The 19,679-nt window shown below is 56.0% G+C and overlaps 1 protein-coding gene across 8 annotated transcripts in view; it reads left to right on the forward strand.

Annotated features, from left to right (window-relative positions):
- Positions 1 to 5,813: 5,813 nt before the first annotated feature.
- The window catches only part of EFCC1 (EF-hand and coiled-coil domain containing 1), a 33,169-nt gene continuing 19,303 nt past the window's right edge, over positions 5,814 to 19,679 (forward strand). For all 8 annotated transcript variants that reach the window (XM_059937740.1, XM_059937741.1, XM_059937742.1 and 5 more), the window contains exons 1-2: positions 5,814 to 6,531; positions 7,936 to 8,219. In XM_059937740.1, the coding sequence (XP_059793723.1) occupies positions 5,836 to 6,531; positions 7,936 to 8,219 (980 nt within the window). In that variant the 5' untranslated portion in view covers positions 5,814 to 5,835. The remainder of the gene's footprint in view (positions 6,532 to 7,935; positions 8,220 to 19,679) is intronic.

Below are 19,679 nucleotides of genomic sequence, written 5' to 3' on the forward strand. Positions count from 1 at the left end.
TGAGGGCGAAATAGTCTCTCATTGAGGTTCTGCTTTGTATTTCCCTAATGCCTAACGGTACTGGGATCTTTTCTCGTGCTTATTGGCCATCCATATATATTCTTTGGGGAAATGTCTGTCCCTGTCTTTCACCCATTTTTTGATTGGGTTGCTTGTCTTCTTCTTATTGAGCTGTCGGAGTTCTTTGTCAATTCTGAATACAAGGCCCGTATTGCGCATGTGTTTTGTCAAGATTTTCTCCCAGCCGCCTGCTTGTCCCATCATTTCTTAATGGCATCTTTACCATTGCGCTTTGAAGTGCAAAAGTTCTGAATTTTGATGAGATCCAATGTATTGCTTTTTTTTCTTTTTTTGGACCATGTGTTTGGTGTTGTATCTAAGAAATCTTTGCCTAACCCAGGCCCATTTTTAATAGAGAGAAGTCAAACTTGGCGTCTGAACACTAAGCAAATCCACTAACCAAGACTCCTAAAAATGTAAAAGCTTTGACACTAAAAATGATGGCTCTCGGAGAATCCCAGACACTCCAGGGGACTGTACAGAACGACACAAACTTTCTGAAAAACAGTTTGACAACATCAAGAGCTTATAAAATGTCCGCACTCCTTGGCCCTGCAGTAAAGCACCCAGGAAATAGAGCCAACCGTTCACAGTGTTGTTTGAACGGAGAAAAACTGCAAACCACCTCGATGTGCACCTATTGGGACGACAAAGCACCTCCCGGGTCAGTCCTAAGAGGCAGTGTGGACCAGTCTTTGAGAACGTTACGCAGGAATGGTAATGATGGCGGAGCCATTTAGGAAGATGCTTGATGTGCAAAGAAAGATCCCAACAGCAGCATTTCAACTCGTTTCTTTATGTCACATTGAAGGAGGTACAACTGACATCCTGTAAAATTCGCCCTTTTAAGTGCTTTGACAGGTGTATACAGTCACGTAACTACCACCCCAATGAAGATATAGAATGTTTTCACCACCCCCAAAAGTTCTTTCATGCTTAAATGCATGGAAAACATCTGAAAACAAATACATCAAAAGAACCCTGTGTTCTTCTCTTGTTGGCACAAGGGGGGGATGGTTTTTTTTGCTTTTTAGCATTTTGCTGGGCTGTTTCTAGACACTGTGAACAATGTACTATTTGGATATGGCTCAAACAATACTGAACTGACTTCAGAAAAATCACTTCTCGGCTCTCCCCCCGACGCAGACACACACCCATCCCCCAGCTCAGACAAAAGCGCAGGAGACCTCTGGGTCTGCTCACTTGGAGCCTTAAACAAAAACCTTGTGGGTCCAACCGGGATGATTTCAGAGGCGCCTGGTAACACTGCCCGCAGACAGACGGGCCTGACGGCGCCCCATTATCAACCCGGCCTCCCCTGCCCACAAGGAGCTGCGGGGGGCAGAGGCCAGGCAATGGCTCCACGGCAAGATTTTAAAGCCTTTCTCTTCAATACTGACCGGCCCAGAGAAGTTCCCGTTCAAAGGGTTCCTTCCGCAAAAGCCGTCGCCAGCTGCAGCAACGGGGGTAGTCTCCCCTGGGTCACCAGCTCTCAGCATTCACGTGAAATTGAATCAGATTCATCTGCAGAGACGCGGCTCAAAAGTCCAGAGCCACAAGAGGGAGGGGATATGGGGATATACGTATATATAACGCTGCTTCACTTTGCTGTACAGCAGAAACTAACACAACATTGTAAAGCATTTATACTCCCATAAAGATGTGGGGGGAAAAAAAAAAGTCCAGAGTCAAGTTCCAGCGTCCCATTCTTTTTTTTTTTTTTTTTTTCTTTTTAATTTGGCTGCACTGGGTCTTAGTTGCGGCACGCGGGATCTTGGTTGGCGCATGTGGGATCTTCAGTTGCGGCAGGCATGAGGGCTCTAGTTCCCTGACCAGGGATCGGACCTGGGACCCCTGCACTGGGAGTGCAGAGTCTTAGCCACTGGACCACCAGGGAAGTCCCCAGAGTCCTATTCTAAGTGCAGACAGCAACCCCCCCGGCGGGTGGGACTCCCGGCCTAGAAGTTTCTATGGTCCAGCTGGGAGTCCAATCAACCTAACATCTGGAGTCTCGCTGACTACAGCATCTCTGGGCCCAAGGATGCCTGAATCCCAGGGATGCCAGCTACATGTAGTTTTCCTTCTAATGCAGTGTGTGCACATCTACAAATGACATAATTAGTGCCTACTTAATGCCAGGCCCTGTGCTGGGCATGGGGGTACCAGGTCTCTGGCCTTGTGAAGCTCAGCCCTCGTGACAGGCCTGCAAATAAATGGCAATGTGGTACAATGCTGTTTCTTAAAATACAAGTTAAAAAGTACGTCTCGGGCTTCCCTGGTGGCGCAGTGGTTGAGAATCTGCCTGCTAATGCAGGGGACACGGGTTCGAGCCCTGGTCCGGGAAGATCCCACATGCCGCGGAGCAACTGGGCCCGTGAGCCACAACTACTGAGCCTGCGCGTCTGGAGCCTGTGCTCCGCAACAAGAGAGGCCGCGATAGTGAGAGGCCCGCGCACCGCGATGAAGAGTGGCCCCCGCTCGCCGCAACTAGAGAAAGCCCTCGCACGGAAACGAAGACCCAACACAGCCAAAAATAAATAAATTAAATAAAAAAAAAAAAGTACGTCTCACCTGTAGGCAAAGAAAGCGCATGGAGAGCCTCATGCCACACTGTGCCCGGCAGCAGCTGCGGGCAGGCAGCTCAGACGGGGGCTGGGGCTCTTCTCTCAGTGTCCCCGACACCAAGCCCGGCGGACAGACAGGCAAGCGTCCCTCCCCTCACGGCTGATTGTGCGTTACAGGGAGACAGACAGACGCACCAGGCAAGAGAGTCTGTTAGGGGCGCAAAGGGCTTGCAATGTCACCGAAGGCCTCACTGAGGGGCTGACGCTGGAGCAAGGGACTTGGAGGTGAGGGGGCGGGCTGTAAACATCTGGGGAAGCAGATGCAAAGGCCCTGAGGTGAGTTAGAAGAACGGCAAGGAGGTCAGTGAGGGAGGCATTGCGGGAGGTTACGGGGGGACATGGGCGCCCACTGCACTGGGCCTTTAGTCCCTGAGAGATGGAGATAACAGTGGGTGCTGAGCGAAGGAGGGCGTCCTCTGGCTGTGGAGGACAGACGTAGGAATTCAGGGGCACTTCTTGGGAGAAGGCTGTTGCAATGACACAGGTGAGAGATGCTGGGGGCTTGGTCCAGGGTAGCAGTGGAGCAGGAAGAGGGGGGCAGACTGGGGGTGAGCTCTGAAGGTGCATGGCCTGACAGACCGGATGTGGGTGCGAAAGTGACAGAAGAACCCAAGACGGTAGGGATTTGCCGAGGGAGGCTGGAGACCCCGCAAACCGAGATGGAGGTGGTGGAGGGGAGGAGGGGAAGGAGTCCAGGACTGAGAACATCTGTATTCCTTTACCCATTGAGAAATACATGAATTACACTGCTGGTAGGAATGAAAATGGTGCAACCACTTTGGAAAATGGCCTGGCAGGCCCTCAAAAGTTAAACATAAAACTACCACACAACCCAGCAATCTCACCCCTAGGTATATACCCAAGAAAAGTGAAAATATATGAACATACAAAAACTTCTGCATGAATGTTTACAGCAGCATTATTCATAACATCCAAAGAGCAAAAACAATCCAAGCGTCCATCGACAGATGAACGGATAAACAAAAGGTGGTCCATCCATACAATGGAATATTACTCAACAATAAAAAGGAATGAAACGCATGCCAGCTACAACCTGGATGAAGCTGGAAAACATTATTGTTAATGTTCTCAAAAAGGAGCCAGTCACAAAAGGTTACATATTGTATAATTCTGTTTTATACACAATGTCCAGAATAGTCAAATCCATAGAAACAGAAAATAGTGGTCTCCTAGGGCTGGGGGTTGGGAGTGGAGGGTAGGAAACTGGAGCAGGGGGTGGGCCACCTAGTACTAGGTTTTTTTGGGGGGGGGTGAGTGATCAGAATGTTCTAAAAATGAAATTGTGATGCTGGTTATATGCTCTATAAATATACCAGAAACCACTTATTAATATACCTTAAATGGGTGAACTTTGTGGTCTGTAAATGGCAAATAAAGTATGTCTTCTCCCTCCAAAAGAAAAAGAGGAAACAAACAAAAACAACTCCCTTGTCAAAAAGAGAGATGTTACACTGAAAGCCAAACTCCTCTGAGCCCTGGAAATAACCACTGAATCCGTTTGTGAATCCCTCCATCTTTTTCTGTGCGCTTACATACACATGTCCTCACAGAAGATATTTAGTACCGTTTTGTGTGGGTGTGTTGTTATTGTCGCTTTTTCCACTCATCCTTTTGTGGTGATTCATCCCGGCTGCTGTACCAATGGGCAAAATGTTGTCTTCAGTTTCTCACTATTATAAACAACGATGCAATGAACATCCTGTACACATGTGTTTTTTCTAAGGCAGAAGCCAAGAATTGGAGTTGATGTAAAATTTTTTGTCAAATTGCTACCGTTTTAATAATTTTTTTTTAAATGCACATCCAAAATGGTTGGGGAGAAGCATCTAACTCCTTCCTGGTAGAGGTGTGTGGTGGGCAAAGTCTTCAAGAATGAGTAGAAATTTGCCAAATGGACAAAGTGCTTATTCTGGGGTACTGCAGCAGAGGAGATAGAATTTTAGTGCTTTTTCAAATTCCAGGATTTAACATTTAAATTCCTAGAGCTGTACACAGGCCAGATTCTGCCCATCGTATAGCCAAGGTCAGTTGAAGAAATCTAAATCTGCCTCTTGCTCCTGCGAGGCTGGATGAGGGTTCCCAGAGCAGGTATCAGGTTAGGACATCTCTACACCTCTCTTGTCAAAAAAAAAAAGGAAAAGCAGCCTTACATTCACCTGAGAGGCTGATTTTTCTTTCATCTTCCAAAAAGGTGTTCTAAGGCACCAGAGGAAATGTTGGCCAAAGAGCTACCTGGTAGCCTAACCCCAACTCAGAGATGGAATTCCGGTCACAGGGCCAATCCACTCCCCAGGCACAAACGGGTGTGAAGACGGAGGCCACGGCTTTCCTACCTCCCCCCCACCAACTTCAACACACACAGAGCTTAAAGAGCAAGGGTCCGGCTCAGATAGGTTTCTATCCAGCGGGATGGCCCTAACGCATCCCCTCACTTCTCGGAGCTGGGCTTTCCTCTGCTCTAGTTACCACGTGAGGCCCTTTGCACCAGCCCTGGTGGAGCGAGAAGCGGGTTTAGGAACCCAGTCGCTGAATTTAAGGGGAGGGGGGCTTCTCCGTACTTACGGGAGTAGAGTACAGTCCCAGCTAGCTCGCGGGGCTACCCTCGAAAGGTTTTCTGGCGAGAAGGGGTGGAGTGACGCGTGGGCGTGGACCAGACCAGGGGGCCACCGGACCAGGGGGCACCCTCCAGCTTCTCCCCAACTTCCTATCCCGAGCCCACCCCTTGTCTCCGTCTCGGGGCACACTCTCTGCACAACGCAGCTGGGTGGAGAGTGGGGGAGTTGAAAGCAGACAGACCCGGGAATGGGAGGAAAAGAGGGGATGCCAGGAACGCCCCAGGAGGGATGAGGGGAGAAGAGTGCAGGGGTCACCGAAAGAAGCGAGATCAGGAGGGGGACCAGGCAGCGGTGGCCCCGCGGGGGTCTCGGGGCTCCTGGGTCCCCTAACCAAGCCCCCTCCAAGCCAACCCGGGTAAACAAAGACGCCCTGCCAGGCCAACGCAGCTGCTGGACACGGCCCTCGGCGCCGCTCCAACCAGACCGCCACCGCTAAGCCCCTCCTTTCAAGAAACTCTGGGGCCGCCCCTGGAAGTGGCGGGGCGGAGGGACCCGAGGAGCGGCGCTCGGCGGCGATGGAGTCCAGCGGCCCGGGCACGGGGACCGGCGTGGAAGGCGCGGCGGGCGACCCGTACCAGCGACCAGCGCGGCGCACACAGTGGCTGCTGAGCGCCCTGGCGCACCACTACGGGCTGGACCGAGGCGTGGAGAACGAGATCGTGGTGCTGGCCACGGGCCTGGACCAGTATCTGCAGGAGGTCTTCCACCACCTGGACTGCCGAGGCGCCGGCCGCCTGCCCCGCGCCGACTTCCGCGCGCTCTGCGCGGTGCTGGGGCTGCGCGCCGAGGAGGCTGCCGCCACCTGGGAGGCCGCCGGGGATACAGCCGCGGGAGACACGAACTCCGGGGATGTGATCGCTGGGGTGGCCACCGCTGGGGACGCGGACGCGGAGGAGGAGGCGCGCCTGGCACTGCGCGCTGAGCCGCCTGAGCTCACCTTCCGCCAGTTCCACGCGCGCCTCTGCGGCTACTTCGGCACCCGCGCCGGGCCCCGTCTGCCCCGCGGCGCTCTCAGCGAGCACATCGAGACGCAGATCCGCCTGCGCCGCCCGCGCCGCCGCCGCCGAGCGCCCCGTACGCCCGGCCCCGACGGCGGCCCGGACAGCGAACGCCTGGCGCGCTTGGAGGAAGAAAACAGCAGCCTGCGCGAGCTGGTGGAGGACCTGCGGGCCGCGCTGCAGAGCAGTGACGCGCGCTGCCTAGCACTGCAGGTGCGCCCGGTCCCGGGGCGGAGGGTGATGACGGAATGGGGCGGGAGCGGGGGGGCATTTGACAGCGGGCTGGCTGCAGAGCCCCTGCTGGGCAGAGGAAGAGGACGGGGAGAAGGGGCGGCCCTCCCCACTTGAGCCTACTTGCATCCTGTCCCTGGCCACCCCATTCCACTCCAACACACCCTAGTCCCCGCCCCTACTCACATCACCCACTGCAGCCCCCCAAAACTCCAGTCCCTCCGAGAAAACCATTCCCCCCCCCCCCACACACACACAGCCCAGCTCATCCTGCCTCTCTGACCCAGCCGTGGACCCTCGCAGGAAACAGTCTCACACACATACGCCTCCGGAGCTCTCCGCGGTGCCAGGATTCCAGGAGGCCTAGGAGATAAGGTGTGAGGAAGGCCTGTCCCCACCCTTAAGGAGCTAACGAGGTACATAGGCAGCTCGGTGCAGTCACACAACAAACATTGGAGGGCCTCCCTCAGGGCCAGGCCTGGTGTCCCGATGCTAGATAGACAGTGTCACTGTAGACCAGGCAGATCTGGCCACTCAGCGCTGCGGGGGGCAGGCACCGAGAGAGGCATGGGCGCAGCCCAGGCATCTGCAATTCAGTCAACAAGCACTTGAGCGCTGTGCCCAGCCGTGTGGCAAAGGCCATGCGGGGGTCGGGGTCAGACGAGAACCAGACGGCCTCTGACCCAAGGGACCACAGGCCAGGAGGGAGCTGACGTTCTAGTAGCCCTGCCCGCTCCCCACACAGCCCGGGGTCACAGCCCTGAGGGGTAGAGAGAGGCCAGGGAGTGTGCAGGGGTGCAAGGCGCGGATTTCAGGGGCCACGGCCAGCGGGCATCGGAGAAGCCAAGTCCCGGGCGGGAAAGTACTGCCCTTATGTGGAATAAGATCGTCCAGGACCGTTAGTTCTCCAAGAATTTGCTGAGCACCTAAAGCGCACCAGGCCTGTTTTAGGCGCCGGACGCCGAGCAGTGAACACGACAGAAGCAAACCGCACCCTCAAGGAGCCAGCTGCCTAGCGGCAGACAGCGGGGAGGGCCGCGAACGCCCGTAGCGCGCTCCCCAGTCTCGGGGTGGAGGAGCGCGGCGGAGCCGAGTGCCCCGAGGGCGGGAGCTGGGCAGAGACGAGCGCAGGCGTTTGGGACTCACTGGAACTGTGCAAACAACAGAATATGGGCTTTGTGCCTCAGTGGCCCGCATCCCTTAAAAGGGAGTGACATGAGCTCCCGCCTCGGTAGAGTTAGGGCGAGGGTTAAACGAGTTCAGATGGGCCCAGGGCGGCGAGCACGAGCGCGAGAAACGTGCCGGGTTGCTTTGCTCACGCGCCCCGGGCCGGGTGGGGTCTGGCGCGAGGCGCTCACCGCCTGCCCTGCTGCCCTGTTCCGGCAGGTCGGCCTCTGGAAGAGCCAGGCGGGCGCCCAGGAGGCGGCGCACGGCGGGCCCGAGGCGGCGGCGCGGGAGCTGCGGCAGGCGCGGGGCGCGCGGGCGGCAGCCGAGGCCCGCGCGGGGCGGCTGCGCCGGGGCCAGGCCGAGGTGCGGCGGCGCGCGGAGGAGGCCCGGCAGACAGTGCTGCGCAGCCTGGCGCGCGTGCGCGAGCTCGAGGCGCTGGCGCGCCAGGTGCCCGGCCTGCAGCGCTGGGTGCGGCGGCTGGAGGGCGAGCTGCGGCGCTACAGGTGAGCCGGCGGCCCGGGGGGCCCCAGATCAGCTCCCCTTCTCCCGAACCTCAGGTGTGCTTTCCGCCCCTCAACTCGTCCCCGTGTTGTTCACGTCTTCAGGTATCCACCCACCCATCCATCCGTGGGCCTGTTCCCCCATAAAGCCCCTCCATTTGCCTATTCGCTGGGGGCAATAGGATATATTTGTTCTTATTTGTTCTTTGATCAGTGCAATAACCATGATAACAGCTAACACTTACCGAGCACCTAAGGTGCGCCAGGCTCTGAGCTAAGCACTTACCTGACGTAACTCACTGAGCGCTCACAGCCACCGGACCTGTGAGGTAGGTACCGTTATGTCCCCATTCTCCAGCTGAGGAAGGAAACAGATGCGCAGTGATCCCTTGTGCTAGCTCCACCAGGGTAGGAAGCTGGGCTCGGGACCAAGGTTCAAATCCTGGCAGGGCCTCTGACAGATGTGTGACTTTGGGCAAGTCACGGCCCCCCTCGGAGTCCCTGTTTCCTCTTGGATGGAACAGAGCTTGGGGCCCCCGCCTGCCAGGGAGGCTGTGAAGAGGCAGTGAGGCCCCGCCTGGCTCACTTAGGTGCTCAGTAAACAGACCTCCCTCCCTTTCAAATCACAAGGCACCCGGCCGGCCTGCCTTCCACATTTACCGAGCACCAGCTCTGCACAGGGTCTATGCCAGCCACCGGGGTTGTCATTCGGAACAAGACATTCCGAAATCCTCACCCTGAGCGTGTGAGGTCCCCACGTGAGCAGATGTGTGGCAACAGCTGGCTGCCTGCTGTCAGGGAGAGCAGGGCCCTCGTCATGCCCGCTGCAGGCTCAGCCAGCGCCTGCAGACCTGACCCGGGAGTGGAGTGCTGAGGGTGGGACGTGACCCGGCGAGATGGGCCAGGGAGGGGGTGGGGGGAGAGCGTGCTAGGAAACGGGAACAGTGTGGGCCAAGCGCAGAGGCAGGAGGGACCCTGGCCCGGTCCAGCAGCTAGAACAGCAGCTGGAGGGGTAAAGCTGGAGAGGCAGGCCAAGGCCAGGCCAACCGCAATGGTTGTGACAAGGTCTTCAGCCTTTCCCTCGAGAGAGCATGAAGCCATGGGAAAGTTCTAGCAAGGGGGCGACAGGAACAGACTTGCACTGGAAAAAAAATCACCCTGGCTACAGTTGAGACAAAGAAATGGAAGGAGAGGGGAAGGGCAGAAGACAGTGGGAGCCGGGCAAGGGGCTGCCGTCCGACTTCAGCCCGAAAGGCAGGCGGTCTGGCCCAGACTGGTGGGCAGGGCAGCCAGAAGGGGTGGCTTTGAACCTAGTTCCTCATCGGGGGGACCATGTCCTTGACTTTTGAGGTGCTCCCAGCGGGGCGACAAGGAGGCACCATGGTGGAGTGAGGAGGCTGGCTCTGGGCTAGCCTTCTGCAGCTCCAAATGTTTGGATAGTCACTTCCTGTTTGCATAGCTGATCGGCCAAAGAGCAGGGCCCGTTGGCTTGAGGCCCGTATCCCGCCTTGGAACTTTCTCCAAGAGGAGAAATAAAGGGTCCTTCTTTCTTTTGCTCTAAAGTAACTGTCACAGCATGATTGTAAAAATAACTCCAAACATTGGGATAGCTCTTTACAGGAGAAAAAGTGGAGCCACAGTCAACGCAGTATTTAATCCTCACAAGGACTGTTCAAGGGAGAGGTTTTATCCCCATCTTACAGGTTGTGGGAAATGAAGCTCCAAGAAGTTAAGTGACGTACCCAAGGCCACACAGCCAGAAAGTGGAAAAGGAAGGTCTGTCTGCCCCCACAGCCTGTGTTCTTTCTGTCTTTCCACTTTACCTTTTTTGTTGCTGACTCATGGTTACAAGACGGCTGCTGCACCTCCAGGCCTCATGTCTGCTATCCAGGCATAAGAAGGACCAGTGATATTGGGGGTGGGAAGGATTTTCTTCTAGTGAGCTTTGCCTTTGTATTCAGGGAGAGGCCCCTCCACCTTCTCCCGCCAGAACTTGTACCTCCATCAGCTTGGCCAGAACTGCGTCACGTGGCCGCCCCTGCCTGCAAGAGAGTCTGGTGATATTGATGCCGCAACCAAACCTGAGGCTCTCTTAGGAAGGAAAAAGGGAGCAGATATTGCAGAGGCTCCAAAGGAGATGCCCAGTGAATGAGGAAACCACGGACCAGAGAGTGACCTTCACACGGTGATTAGGTGATGGTTGTCACTTGTTTCCCTGTCCTTAAACCTCGTCCAGCCCCAGAAGCAAACCTCCTCTCCCCGTTTTCTGTAGTCGGAGCTTGCAGGTTTGTGGGCTGACTTGCCCCCAAAGCTCTCCCTCTTTGGAGAAAGGAAAGGGAAGGGGATAGAACAGTTGAGAACACTAGTCACGTAGCCAAGCTTGATGGATCCAGAACTCAGCTGAGCTTCCCAACTCCAAATCAAACCTCCTTCCCCTTCTCTGCCACCTCCTCAAGGGAAATCTCAGCAACTCTCTTCCTCATTGCTCAGACTTCTATTTAGTTCTTTCTCAAACCTGCACCTCCTTTTCCCTCCCACTCAGGCCTTTGTTGTGGGTTCTACCCAGTCCTTTCCCTGTTTCTCAGGTAAACCTCCTTCTGTCGCGTCTCTTTGGGGTTGCTGTAACCCCGAGCTCGCCCAGCTCTTCCCGTCGTGATGATGAGTTCCCAGTGTGCTCTGTGGTTGCTGCCCATGAGCCTACCTTTGGCAGAAGCCAGGATCCTGGAGGGTCCCCCTGATCTCCAGGGTCATGGAGCTCGCCCTCTGCCTCCACCAGGGCCTGATTCTGGGCTGGTTTCTAAATGCGTTTCTTAGCTCAAAGTTTCTCACTACACAGGTGGGGAGAAGTTGAGCTCCACACCTTAGGATAACATCCCAAGGTCAGTCAGCAGGGTTTTTCTCGCCTCTGTCTGTGGATGAGACGGCCCTGGACGACCCTGGGCTTCATGCAGGGCCTCCTGCCCCTTCCCCACTTGGGCCTCAGAACCCAAGTCCTGACCCCTCAAGGGCAATTCAGCTCCATCTCCTGCTCCCCACACAAGCTGGGCATCTTACCTTTTTGTTTTTGACCTTGACTCTGGATTCTTTTAAATGGTTATATTCTATCCAGCACTTCTGTGTGTTTGTAGACAGAAAGAGAGCTTCCCGTAGCACCTCAATCCGCCATCCTGACCAGGAACCTAAGAGAATAGACAGTAAGTATTTAAGCCATTGGAGACACTCATGTATTCGTTCCACATTTTCTAAGCACCTTCTATGGACAAAGTCCTGTGCGGATACCTGGGTACACAGAACTGGTACAGGCATGCCCACTGCCCTCTGAGGGTCTCCTGGGCCCGAATGGAACAGGCCATGAACACGCATGTTGGGACAAACATGCTTTGTGCAGAGGGGCCCCAAGAGAGCAACTGCTGCTTTCAGAACCATGGGAGTCCTGGATCAGATACAAGCATTCCACGTGTCAACGTGATCTGCAGCCTCCTGGAGCTGGGCAAAGACCCTGGGCTCACCCAGCCAGCCCAGTCTGCGGAGGATTACCCGGTCCACCACAACCCCATCAGCTTCTGCTTCCCACGGCTGGTCTCCTGGGTCCACCTCGTCCCAGATGGCAGACTCAGCTCCTCCAAATCCCACAAGACAGTCCCTCCTCCCAGCACATTTGTGAGCATGGTAACCCTGACAGATGATGCAGAGGGGAAGACGCGGATTACGTTGCACTGATGCAAATAGTTTCATATGGAATATTTAACATCACGATTCATACAGTGTCATTTAACCTCCGCCCCCATCCATCTAGAGTGTTTCCCTGTCACTTCTCCCAAACTACACCCAAACCCTCTCTACCTTTCTCTCCTCTGTTTTCTCTTTCTTCCTATCAGCCAGGTCTCTTAGATGAGTGCCAGAAAGCCTGACTCAAACTGACTTGCTTAAAAAAGAAGCTGGCTCTCAGTAAAGTTTAAGCATGTCCAGCTTCAGGCATGGCTGGATCCAGGTACTCAAACAATGTCACCAGGATATGGAAGCTCTGCTTCACTCGCAGGCAAGTTCTCTCCCCTGGTAGCCTCTGGGGCACTTACATCTCGACAGGTCATCTCTTGTCTGAGCTATCCCACTGGAGTGCCAGGCTGAGCCTCAATGGACCAACTTGGAAACATGTTCATCCCAGAACCCATCAGGGGGCCAGGATGATTGGATGCTCCGATTGACCAAACTTTAGTCACTTACCCACCAAACATATACAAACCCACAGCCAACCCTGTCGAACTCTGAGACTGAGATCCTCCCAGGAGAATCACGGGAGCACATATTCCAGACGTGTTAAACAACACACACCCCTGCCTTTGCTCCTCTCGGGAACTCACAGCCCAAATCCCCTTTCTTGTCTCGGGAACAGCCCACCTGTGGCAACTGGAGAATCTCTTGAGTGGAGGCCCCGGAAGGAAGCCTGCTTAAATGCAGGACAGGCTTGTCTCAAAGTCAGCTCTCCCAGGCTGCTGAACGCTTTGGGGTAGTTGGGGGCACTCTGCACCCTCACCAACCTTGCCTGTCTCAGTGCTTCAGAACTTGCTGGGAGGATGGGCCAAAAGGATCCTTATTACTGGCCTCCTGGCCCAGCCCGTGAGCCCTCCTAGGGAAGCACGATGTCTTGACGTTGTTTGGCCCAGCACCCAGCCCAGGGCTCCCAGTAGGATGGTGAATGAACAAGTAAACGGACCAACAAGATATGGATGGATGCAGCCTCAAAAACGTCTTGGAAGAATGGGCGTGGGCGTGCAGGAGTCCAGCACCAGGCGAGCCCCGAGTGGTCCAATGGCCTGATCCTGCTTCGAGGGGAACCATCGTCCACCCGGTGACTAGATTCTCTTGAAGCCCCGTGTCTCAGCCATTTCTCTGCCCTGCCGCCCCTTGCTCTGCGCCACGGAGGAGAAGCTGGGCCTTTAAGACGCCTGGGCAGCTGCCTGTGGCCAGCACTGCTGGGCAGGGGCTGGCCTCCAACGCCCAGAAGACAGAAAACCTAGCTCAGCTGGAGCCAGAGGAGGGGCCGCCTCTGTGGCTTTGTTGTCGTCCGGGAAGGATGAAAAGGCTGGGATGGATGGGGTGGGGGAGAGGGAGGCGTAGGGCAGCTCACTGGGCCGGCCACCATGCTGAGGACACAAAGATGAGGCCTTGGAGGGCCACCTCCTTTCTTCCGCCCCAGTGCAGCAGCCCGGCCTGATGGGGGGTGGGCGCAGTCAGTGGGTCAGGAGGGAAGCAGACGGGCGGGGGGCGCCATCTGGAGCTGGGGGGCGGCTGGCTGCGGATTCCATTATCCTTAGAAGTGAGTGTGTGGGTGGCCGCTAGTGGGAATTGAGGCCTTTGTGCAGGGAACAATACCCCGGGCTCACAAAGGGACACTGCTGGCCCAGCACCTGCTGCAGGCCCACCCGGGGGCCGTTGAGATGCAGAGCAGGGCTCAGTGGGTGGAGGCCCAGGCTCGGGAGGCCCAGCCCAACCTGGGCTTGAATCCCAGCTTTTCCAGATCTTTACGGTGGGACCTTGAGCTGGCCCCTCCCCCTGTGCCTCAGTTACCTCATCTGTGAAGTGGGCTGGGGCCCCGTTGCTCTGGACGTGTGTGTTCAGTGATGTGGGGGCAGGGAGGTGCAGGCTGAGTGGGCAGCTCTGGGCTCTGACCTGCCTCAGTCATTTTTTTTTTTTTTTTAAATAAATTTATTTATTTATTTATTGTTTCTGGCTGCGTTGGGTCTTCGTTGCTGCGTGCGGGCTTTCTCTAGTTGCGGCGAGCGGGGGCTACTCTTTGTTGCGGTGTGCGGGCTTCTCATTGCAGTGGCTTTTCTTGTTGCCAAGCACGGGCTGTAGGCACGCGGGCTTCAGTAATTGTGGCACGTGGGCTCAGTAGCTGTGGCTTGGGGGCTCTAGAGCGCGGGCTCAGTAGTTGTGGCGCACGGGCTTAGCTGCTCCGTGGCATGTGGGATCTTCCCATACCAGGGCTCGAACCCATGTCGCCTGCATTGGCAGGTGGATTCTTAACCACTGCGCCACCAAGGAAGCCCATGTCTCAGTCATTCTTGCTTCTGTGAGCCTCCTTTTCCTCATCTGTAAAATGAGGGTGACAAGTATAATAATGATTATTATATTCACCTCATAGGGAATTTGAAGATAAAGTGCTAATATGTACAAAGCACCTAGAATAACACTTAGCCTTGAGAAAACTCTTGACGAATGCTGGAGATTATTATTTTATTTATCCCTTATCACAGTACCACCCATAAATAGTAATGGTAGTGGTGGTTGGTGTTGTTGATATGAACAGAGTCTGGCCCCAGAGAACCCTGTGTGTGTGGAGACCACCACAAGGAGTGGACAGTGTCAGCTGAGTGTCAGGGTCCTACCGGAATTGCAGAGTGTGGGCAAGCACAGGACCCTGACCCCAGCGTGAGTGACGCTGGCTAGGGCATCTCTTGGGGGAATGCCGTCATCTGAGCTGGGTGTTGAAGGATAAGTAGGAGTTTTCTGAGGTATCGCAGATTCAGGTTGCTGTGAGTGCAAAGGTTTGGAGGTGTGAAGGCCTTGGTGCCTCTTGGGAACAGGGAGACGTATTGTGGCTGGCGGGTTTGAGGTGGAAAGTGGCAGGAAAGGAAGCTGGAAGGGCAGGCGAGGATGGCGAAGGGCCCTGAGCACCAGGCTGAGGCACGAGGCCTTCACCCCAGAGAACGAGGGAGACAGAGAAGGGCTTGAAACAGAAGTGAAGTGATCACTTTGAGCTTCAGAGCGACCCTTCAGGCTGCCTGTGAAGGACAAATGGGCAGGAGGGGAGGTGAGAGGCAAGGAGGCTGGTGAGGAGACCATTTCTGGGTCCAGCGCCTGAGAAGGGATGGACCACCAGCCCCACACCTGGAGGCCTTACCTGGAGCTGGGCAGAGCCTCAACCTGCCATTCTCCGTTCTAGGTCAGAGCCTTCCTCAGGGACAGCACCTTAGGATTTGCAGGGTGAAACAGGCATTAGAGCCCCAGGCAGCAGCCAGGTTGGCAATGGGGACCTACCTCTGGGGGGAGGAGCCAGCAAGGGGTCACCCAGAGCCAGCCTTGGTGTCCTCACCTCGCGCTGGGCTGGGGAGAGCAAACACGAGTGGCTTTCACCCTAGCGTTAACAGAGCACTCCGATGTGGCACTCGTGGGCGCGTTATGCGCTGCCGGCTGGATGGTGAGCCAGGACCTCAGGGGTCAGTGGGAGTGAGCACCGTGCCTCGAGAATCTTACCTGGTCGCGTTCACAGTCAGGGACCCCCAGGAGCCCAGTTCAGCAAAGGATCCCACTGCATACAGGCTGAGGAGGGGGGTGTCAGGTGACTGTGGTTCCTCCTGCGTCCTCAGGGTCCGGCCGGGACACAGGAAGCCTTCGATGGGGGGTTACCGGACCTTTTATCCCCCTGCTACATCACCCTGAAATTGCAGCCGGAGTTTGCTAAGAAGCCACACCGCCTGGACCTAAACTCAAGTCCCACCTACAATTTCTCGCTGCACCCCCGACACCTCTCGCTCCACTGGCCACAGGTTACCCACTACGGCCAGCATGGCACGTGGGCGGTCACACCACACCTGCGTGAAGATGACCTGCCAGGGGCAGCTGGGAAGACATCTCTAGTGGTGGGGTCATCAGTTAGGGATGCCCTTCAGCCGAAGTTACAGGAACTCAACTAACACTGCTTGGAACACACTGGGCTTTGGGTTTCATTGTCTGCTCCTGACCAGAAGCCCGGGGCGGGCTCTGTGATGAGTCTTTGCCATGTCCCTCGGACACGTGGCCTCCACAACGCTATTAAAGGAAGAAAGTACAGGACATCTGTTCGTTTCTCTCCAGAAAAGCAAGGCCTGCCCAGAAACCACAAGTGCACGTCCGTGTGAGCCCAACAGCCAGGACGGGGCCCCAGAGGGCAGCGGAGCCGGGGAATGAGTGCAGGCAGTGAGTGGGCGGGGGAGGCCGGGGACCACCTGTTGAGTTGTTCGGTGGATAGAGTCCCTCTCTGAGGTGATCTGGCCAAGGTCACTCAGGCAGTCAGGGTATAGCCCAGGCTGGACCCCGTCCTCAAGGGCCCAAGAGTCCTGGGCTCTCGTGCTGCTTCCCTCGGGGCTCGGGAACAGGCCTCGGCTCTGCGCCTTCGAGGTTAGTTGGGGATGCCCTGAGACCCTACGTTCGCGAGCCCTGCTTTCCCAGTTCCAAGCCAGGTGGGTGGCCTCAGGCACACAGACAGGTGACAAGAGGACCACGATATCGGTTTCCCAGGTCAGGGGCAGCCGCACAGGACCCGGGGTGGCCTCAAGTGCCAGACCAGTCAGTCGCCTTTGGCCACTGCCTGCTTTGTCCATCTTCTTTGGTGCCTTGACACTTCTTGAGAGGCTCTGACTCTACCTGTTTTTGCCTCCGTTTGCTCATCTGGAAAATGAGGTTAATTTTAGTGCCTACGTCATAGGTAAGACTTAAATGAGATAACGTGTAAAAAGCACTTCGACGTGTGCCCGGCACGTAGTAAGTAATCCACCAACTTCATTGTCATCAGTCGGCGCTTACCTGCAGGGAGCAGACGTTAAATCCCGTGCCACCAGCTCTGTCCATCCACCCCGCATCTCTGCTTGTCCCTGCTTGGTTTCACGCGCTCCTGCTGCACACGGGAGGGGACAGGCTGCGGTGACCCCAGATCCGTAACTTTCCAAGTTCAGTGACCGGCATACTGCGTCCCAGCACCTGCAGATAAAGTCTCAGGGAAGCACGCCGCCCAGCCCAGCCTGGGTGACAGGCCACCTCTAGGCCATCACCGTGGCCAGGGCGCTAGGATACGCCAGCCAGCCAGGGCTAGGACGCACACTCAGCCCTGTGGCCTGGGAGAGGCGGATGCTAGGATGGGTAGGGGGCGGGACAGTTCCTGAAAGCAAAGTGGGGGCTGTTATCAGGAGACAGAAGGAGGATGCCATGAGACAAGAACAACAAACTCCACCTCGTGACCTTCCCCTTAGAAGTGAGAATCCAAGAATCCCCTTAGAAGTGAGAACTCCACCTCGTGACCTTCCCCTTAGAAGTGTGGCACCAAGCAAAGGGAAGATGAAAAAGTGGATGTTTGGGCCTCTGAGCCCAGGATTAGCACCAATCCTTCTATTGGGGTAACCCAATAGAATGAGCATTTCTTTCCCAGTAGTTCCAAGAAAATCCTTAGATTAACTCTTGATTATCCTGACATGGGTCACGCCCATCCCTGAACCAATCAGTGGTACCAGGGATGTTGGAATATGCTGACTGGCTAGGTTGGGGGGGGAGGTCATGTGACTACTCTGGACCAATCACTGCCACTCTGGTTCACCGGACCTGGGTCTCATGGATGGATTGAAGGGGAGGTGGCTTCTGCAAAGAACAGCAGTCCCTCTCGACTGGGAGCTCCTGTGGGCAGCAACGGTGCCCAATGCCCCTCCTTTCTGCCTCTGCGGCCATTGCCAAGCAGAGGGCCTGGCCCAGAAAGGCAGGTGTTTCCTCCTGACCGGGCAGGTGCACGGACCATGGGCAACGCCTGAGGCTCCCATCACCTGCCCTGAATCCTCCTGAGAGGACAGAGGTGACTTAGAGAAGGCTGGAGCCACTGACATCAGAGACCCTGAAGCGGGGAGGGGACAGAGATTCTCCGTGGGGTCTCTTCACAATTTTCTGTCAGAATTAACCACTGACTGTTCTTTATCCAACCACATTTTGTCATGTGCCCAGACTGCCGTGCTGCCCTGGGTCCAAGGGAAACAGCCATGAACGAGGCAAAGTCCCTGCCCTCATGGGGCTGACGTCCTGGGGGGAGACCGCTGACCAACAGGTGACAGTACACGGGATGAATAAGGGGAGGGCATGGTGGAGGTGGCTGCTTTGCTACAGTGTGTTAGTGGCAGTGTATTAGTCAGCTCGGGCTGCGTGACAAATACCATGGTCTGGGCGGCATCAACCACAGATGTGCACCGTCTCGCAGTTCTGGAGGCCGGAAGTCCAAGATCAAGGTGTGGGCAGCACTGGTTTCCCCTGAGGCCTCTCTCCTTGGCCTGGAGATGGCCGTCTCTTCCCTGCGTCCTCACACAGTCATTCCTCCGTGCACATCTCTGTCCTAACCTCCTCTCCTTACAAGGAGATCAGTCACATTGGATGAGGGCCACCCTAGGACCTCATTTTTACTTAATCACCTCTTTGAAGGCCCTGTCTCCAAATACAGTAATACAGTCACATCCTGAGATACCTGGGCTGAGGGCCTCCTTGCCATGACCGTGGCCCTGAGAGATGGGGCCCCCACTCCGGCCCCAGCTTCCTCCACTCTGCCTGCTGTGCACCCCTCCAGCCATGCTGACCTCTCTGCTCCTTGAACCCCAAACCCCTCCCTGGTCCACTTCGGGCACAGGGTTCCCCGACTGCTCCCAGCCAGCTCCTGACTAATTCGCATCCACCCAGCTGTCTTGGCTACACCCCACGACATCTTCAGAGGCCCCGGCCCGGCCAGCCTGCTCCCCTGTCATCTCTCACAGCCCCTGGCCTTTCCATCCTCCATTTATTTTTGTTGTGACTTCACCGGGGTCCGTGTCGCCCAGGGGAAGGGAGGCTCCAGGAGGTCGGGCCGTTCTGCTAAGCACAGTGTCTCCAGCACACAATTCATCTGTGGGATGAACTGCGGAGCCAAATTAGCAGCTCGGACTGTGGGGGGGTCTGCTCAGACACCCCCTTGCCCCCACCCCCCAGTAGAGGCGGTGCCCCGCATTAAGGTAGGGACCAGAAACGAGGAACAGTCAAAAAGGCTTCCCAGGCCCCGAGGCCTGTCTGCACACTCCCCTCTTCAGGATTTATTTTCGGCTCTTCCTCCAAGGCCCCCCCCTCAAGCTCTTCTTCCTACTGTTGTTCTTTTGTTTTCACACACCCGTCTCTGTTTCCTGCGAGCCTTCACTCAGGAAACGCCACACAGCAAAGGCAGCGGAGTGCGAGCCTCCAGGACCTCCAGGACCTCTGGCTGCCTGGTGACCTCACTCCTGGCCAGCCCTGGCCAGGCCCTGCATGTCCCGTCTGCCCTGCAGCTCCCCAAAGCTCGGGGGCCACTGGGTGTCAGAGGGTTGAATGCAGAGAGGGAAGCAAATGAGAGTAACGTGTTCTATCCACTTCAGAAAAAGCTGAATCCAGGGGTGTGATGGTCTCCGGCTGGGTCACCTTGCTGAGTTACTTGGTTCCAGCCCAAGTCATTAAAGCACTAACCTTGAGGCATTTTGCATATGAATTAAAGTCTTTAACCAGTTGACTCTGAGTAAGGGAGATGATCCTGGTTAATCTGGGTGAGCCCCATTTAATCACTCGATAGACCTTAAAGCAAGGCTGAGGGCTTCCCTGAAACCAAGAGGTTCCACCTGTGGACACAGTTTCTGCTGTGCCCAAGGGTCTAGCCCGCCTGTGCGCTCCCCTGCCTCT

Source organism: Balaenoptera ricei, chromosome 11 (assembly GCF_028023285.1).
Source record: "Balaenoptera ricei isolate mBalRic1 chromosome 11, mBalRic1.hap2, whole genome shotgun sequence".
Classification (NCBI taxonomy): Eukaryota; Metazoa; Chordata; class Mammalia; order Artiodactyla; family Balaenopteridae; genus Balaenoptera; species Balaenoptera ricei.